Source organism: Amaranthus tricolor, chromosome 5, assembly GCF_026212465.1.
Source record: "Amaranthus tricolor cultivar Red isolate AtriRed21 chromosome 5, ASM2621246v1, whole genome shotgun sequence".
NCBI classification, from domain to species: domain Eukaryota; kingdom Viridiplantae; phylum Streptophyta; class Magnoliopsida; order Caryophyllales; family Amaranthaceae; genus Amaranthus; species Amaranthus tricolor.
Genome location: NC_080051.1, coordinates 23349505 through 23355377, shown reverse-complemented (window position 1 = coordinate 23355377; position 5873 = coordinate 23349505). Strand labels below are relative to the sequence as shown.

Sequence of the window (5873 nt, the reverse complement as noted above, 5' to 3'; positions counted from 1 at the left end):
AGAAAGTCCTCCTAATTAGCCTTGTAATTGTTCGCTGTTAATAATGCCGAACAAAGAAGTTTGGTCAAAAACAATCAAAATTTTTGTTCGCTGTTACTAACACAGAACAAAGACCTTGACTTTTTTTACCAAGCTTCATTATTCGCGATTAGTAACAGCGAACAATTCCGAATGTGTGCTATAGGCAAAAAATACTTATTTTATAAATTAAATTTAAAAATTACTTATTTTTAAAATTTTTAATAGTATTATTTACTTGTTCTTTTCAAATTTCCTTTGATTGCAACCGCTCCGACGGCCCAAGCTCATCCACGTTCACATCAATTTTTTTCTCTCTCCTTTATCTATAATTTTTAAATATTTTATACTAATATATATATAATCATCCCATCATGCTTTGATCCATTATCTCATTTAATTTATTTGGTTTCTCGTTCATTTTGTTGTTGCTTTGGTGGTGGGATTAGCTTCTTGTTTCAGCACAACAAGAATCCAATCCCATCCCTATTTCCGATCATCAATCATTGATTAAGATCCATATTCAATTACCATGGCGGCACCTCGATCTCTAGCTCGCTTTTCCCCTCTTTCCAATTCTGCAACGAAAGGACCTGCTAATCGTTTCATGAATTTCCGACACAAATCAAATGTGTCACTTGTTTTCTCCGTTGAAGATCCGGCGCCGGAAGAGATGGAGACGATAGCGATGAAGAATTTAGAAGATGCAATTCATAAGATTATAGTTAAGAAATCTCAACCTAATTGGATTGCTCTTGTTCCAGGTGCTTCTTATTGGGTCCCACCTAAGAGTAAAGCTCAAGGGATTGCTCATGTTATTGGTAAATTGGTTAATAATTCCACCACCACTAATTCTATGCTTAAGGATAAGTCTTTTCTTTCTTCCAATCGTGGATGGCCTTCTTCTGCTTATTTCTTTAAAGGTTTGCTTCCTTTTTGTTTTGATTTTTGATATGTATGTAGTTGCGTTTTCTGGTTTGTTGGATTTGGTTATGTAATTGTGTTGCAATTGATAAATTTGGTTGGGGAAATTGATTGAAATTATCAGAAGATAATAAGAGCTAATTGTTGATTAAAATTGATATCGTTTTGTTTAAATTTAATTGGGGATGAATTTATGGAAGGTGATGCATTTTTCATGTGGGAGATCATAACTTGTTTAGTTATTCTGTAACTGAGCTATGTATTAGCATGATTCGGCCGAAATTCAATCATAGAATATATCATCACCTCAAATATGAACATAGATCTTCCCCTCAATGCTATTGATTGTGTGTTTGAATAGAAAGAAATGGAGGAAATGATTCATATCTAGATGGAATAGTTTGATTGTAATTTTTAACATACCTTATGTATATCATTGATTAATTAGAGAAAAGTGGGAACAAATGAATAATACACTTGGAATCTTGATGAACTTGTGGTTAATCCTTAATTTTTGAATGAATTGTTCAATGTCATACTAGTTTTTTTCTCATACTTGAATAGGTAAACCCATGTAACATAATTCGCCAACTAATCTGTCTTTTGAATTCATGATTTGCTTTTTTCGATATGCGATTCGCGAGGAGATTATTGAATCATGTGATGCTGGGTAAACCCTTTATTAATTAGAGAAAATTATTTAAAACTACCTTTTCTATACCCTTCTTTGCAAAAAACTACCTTTTGTAATTTTTTTTTGCAAAAAACTACCTTATTTGAAGTATTCTTTGCAAAAGACTACCTATTAACGGTTTCTTAGTGTTTGACCGTTAAAACTGACGTTGACCATCACGTGCAAGTCACGTGATGTATTAAAAAAATTTTTTTTTTTTAAAAAGTAACAATAATAATAATAATAAAAATAATAAAAATAAATAATAATAATAATAATAATAATAATAATAATAATAAAAATAAAATTTAAAAATAAAAAATAAAAAGAAAAATAAAAAAATAATAATAATATTAATAAAAGTAATAATAATATAAATAAAAATAAAAATAATAATAATAATAATGATAATAATAATAATAATAATAAAAATAAATAATAATAATAATAATAATAATAATAATAATAATAATACTAATAATAATATTCTTATTATTGTTGTTGTTATTATTATTATTATTATTATTATTATCATTATTATTATCATTATTATTTTATTTTAATTAATTTTTTATTATTATTTTTTTTATTTTTATTTTATTATTATTTTTATTATTATTTTTTTATTTTTATTATTATTTTATTTTTATTTTTATTTTTATTTTTATTTTTATTTTTATTTTTTTATTATGATTTTTATTAGTATTATTATTATTATTATTATTATTATTATTATTATTATTATTATTATTATTATTATTATTATTATTATTATTTTTATTTTCATTTTTATTATAATTTTTATTATTTTTTTTATTTCTTTTATTTTTATTTTTATATTACTATTACTATTATTATTATTATTATTATTATTATTATTATTATTATTATTATTATTATTTTTATTATTATTATTATTATTATTATTATTATTTATTTTTATTATTTTTATTATTATTATTATTGTTACTTTTTTAAAAAAAAAATTTTTAATACATCACGTGACTTGCACGTGATGGTCAACGTCAGTTTCAACGGTCAAACACTAAGAAACCGTTAATAGGTAGTCTTTTGCAAAGAATACTTTAAATAAGGTAGTTTTTTGCAAAAAAATTTACAAAAGGTAGTTTTTTGCAAAGAAGGGTATAGAAAAGGTAGTTTTAAATAATTTTCTCTATTAATTATGAGTTTTACTTTCAAATATTTTTGTTGTTGAAAATATTTGTTTTGTATAAGTTTGAAGGAATCCGTCCCTTCAATTTCATCCCGTCTTGTTACCCAAATGAAGGAAATCTCACAATTAGATGACAGAAAAATGAGAAGGATACAACACAGTATCTTGGTGAAGTTGTGGTGTATCATGAATCTTTGAATGGTTAATGCATTATGATACTAGTTATCTCCCATACTTTGCTTATTATACTCTTCCTGAAAATTCGAAATATAGAGGTTGTTAAGGAGAGGAATTTATGAAATTACCTTGACATCAAGCTAAAGTAATGATCTTTTTTAGGTGTATGATGTAATGTGGATATTTATAGTTACCCCGTGCCCTTTGTGGGACGGAATGTAATTGTGTGTTAGGCATAATAAGCTCCTTGTTAGATGCGAGAATTCCATGAGGGTGGTCGTTTTGTTTGAATAATTGTGAGCTTTATTTTGGTTGAATTTATATAAAATGAAAGGACTTGTGATGGTAGCCCAATTGCAGGGGCATCCAATTCTCCATTAGAGGGAGAGACAATATCAAAGCAAACATCGCAATCTGAAGACGAGGAAGGTTAATCGTTCCATTCAGCAGAAAATCCTACCCAAGGTTAGTTAAGGTGTCGGTCATTTTTCATTATGTTGTTGATCCTCAAAACTTATGGGTGTGTTTGGTGATTGTCTTTTTGGTTTGTTTTTGGCTTTAGGCTCTTAGGTTGGTTAAATAGCCAAAAAGGAATTTGGTAGCAAGTCGGCTTATAAGCCAAAACCAAAAACCTTACTAAGTAACTTTTACGTATCTTTTTGGCTTTTGGCCTATTATAATAAACAACCAACAAGCGATAACTAATGTGCTTTTCCTCTGGTCAAACTAGCTAACAACTCGAGCCAACATACTTTCGTCTAACTGTCCCTATATGTTATATTGCATTATATACTCCAAAAAGGTCAATGGTGGAGAATAGAGCATAATTGTGCTAATGGAAGATAACTTTAGACACACTCTTTAAAAGGTCAATGGTTGCTTGCTTCAACATTGGCTCTCTTCGTTTTCATGTTATCCAAAAAGTTGTCATGTGGTTAGCTGGAAGTAGAATGCCTTAATAGAATATTCTGAATTTGATTTGTATATCTAAACGTAGTTCTATAAATCTACATTACTTTATGTCATAAGATCTCCTTTCAGGATGGCCATAATCTAACATAACATCTTGTGAGTTGTGACATTCTTATTCTCTCCATATTATTCACCGACACTTACACGGTAATAGATCTGTACACAATGATCAACGTTATCTTTCGTGTCAAGAATCATGAACAAATTTTTCTGGTGGAGATGTGATTAAACTATTGGAGTTTCTATCATAATCGTTGTCTCATCATCAATACAAATAGGACCTCCTTGTAGTCATTGTCGATAGTCGACAGATTGCCTATCACCTTAATGTTTCTAGGATAAAGATTCTTATTAGTCTATCCTTACTTTCTTGCAGGCTTCCACCAGTTGTAAACTATTTGTGGGAAAGGTGGAAACTTGTTGGATATATCAGGGAGGCCAAGATTGATACATGGTTGCCAAGTAGGATGAAGGCGATGAACAAGCAGTCCTATTGCTCAGATAAACCGCTGCAGAGACCGGATTTTTCAAGGTGAAGATCAACGAGCATGTAGACAGTTAAATTGAGACTTGTATTGTTGAACTATCGAATTTTAGTGTTGACTAAGATTCAGTCTTGTAAATATTTGAGTCTTGATCCTTTTATCTAAATCATGCGTGAATAAGAGTTGCTTAATGTTTATCACTTCCTCTATTGTACAAGTGAGATGCAAATGTTATACATTGGTAAACTTATATGTCCAAAGCTAGTACAATAAGATTTTTTTATCCTAAAGCAATTTCTATGAGACAAGAATAGGTTAAAATTGGCTCGAGTGAGCTTGACCTTAGTTTGGGATAGACTATGAGTCAAGTAGAAGTTATTTAAGCCCAACTCGAGTTGAATTTGAGTCGTTTCAAATCAACTCGAGTTGGCTTTAATGAAATTCATACTTAGCCGAGTTCTAATTTCCCATAGCAATCAATATTTCTTAAACGTTATCTTGAATTTGTCCAATTTTAGAAACCATGTAAACTTCTCCAACTTTGATTCTATTGTAGCACTAGTTCACATAGCATAACAATTAGACAAAAGATAAACAATTTCTGGTAAAGAATTTCATCCCATTAAATAATACTCCCTTTGTCTCTTTTTGTTTGTTCACTTTACTTTATATATATGTTTTTCAAAGCAAATTTTGAGTTTCAATATCTCTAAATACATATATAAATACTTATAAAAATTATATGACAAAAACTTTATATCAAGACGAATCTAACAAGATCTCACATGAATAACATTTTTTCTGTATTTTATCTCTCCTATATATATATATCTTCATAATATTATTTAAATTTCTTTCTCCTAAAGTGAACAAACAAAAAACAACAAAGAGAGTACACAATTTCTCAAATGATCAATTAGAAAAATGAGTTGATTGTATAGACTATGGAGTGCATCTTATAGTAATATGATCTCATGATATACATTGATAAAACATTATAAGAAAAATTATCTAGAATAATCCAACTTTTTCATGATTTTCCTACAATAATTTCACCTATTGATTAATTATGAATAATCTCAACTTTAAGGGGTATTTGCCTAGAGTAAACTTGGATGACCCGATGACCTGCTATAGTAGGTAATTCCCAAAAAAGTAAACTGAAAATTAATTTAAAATTAGAGAGAAATTATAAAAATTTACATAAAAAATTCTGGATAATAAAAAAAATCATAAATTTTTTTTAACATCTTTTTAATATTGTTTCGACATTTTATTTTAATTTATCTTTTTTTTAAAATAAAACTTGTTATAGCAAGTCATCCGGTTACCGGGTTTATTTTAAGAAAATACCCCTTAAAGTTAAGATTATTCATGGTTAATTAATAGGTGGAAATCTAGGTAATTTTTCAAACATTATATGACACACAATGTTTAATATAATTGAGTT

General features: G+C 28.1%; 1 protein-coding gene across 1 annotated transcript; it reads left to right on the top strand.

Moving 5' to 3' along the window:
* Nucleotides 1–250: 250 nt before the first annotated feature.
* On the top strand, nt 251–4673 carry LOC130813313 (uncharacterized). Its single transcript, XM_057679124.1, has 3 exons — nt 251–941; nt 3327–3431; nt 4315–4673. Exons 1-2 carry the CDS (start codon nt 551–553, stop codon nt 3398–3400), a joined length of 465 nt encoding a protein of 154 aa, XP_057535107.1. The 5' UTR covers nt 251–550; the 3' UTR covers nt 3401–3431; nt 4315–4673.
* Nucleotides 4674–5873: the final 1200 nt, after the last annotated feature.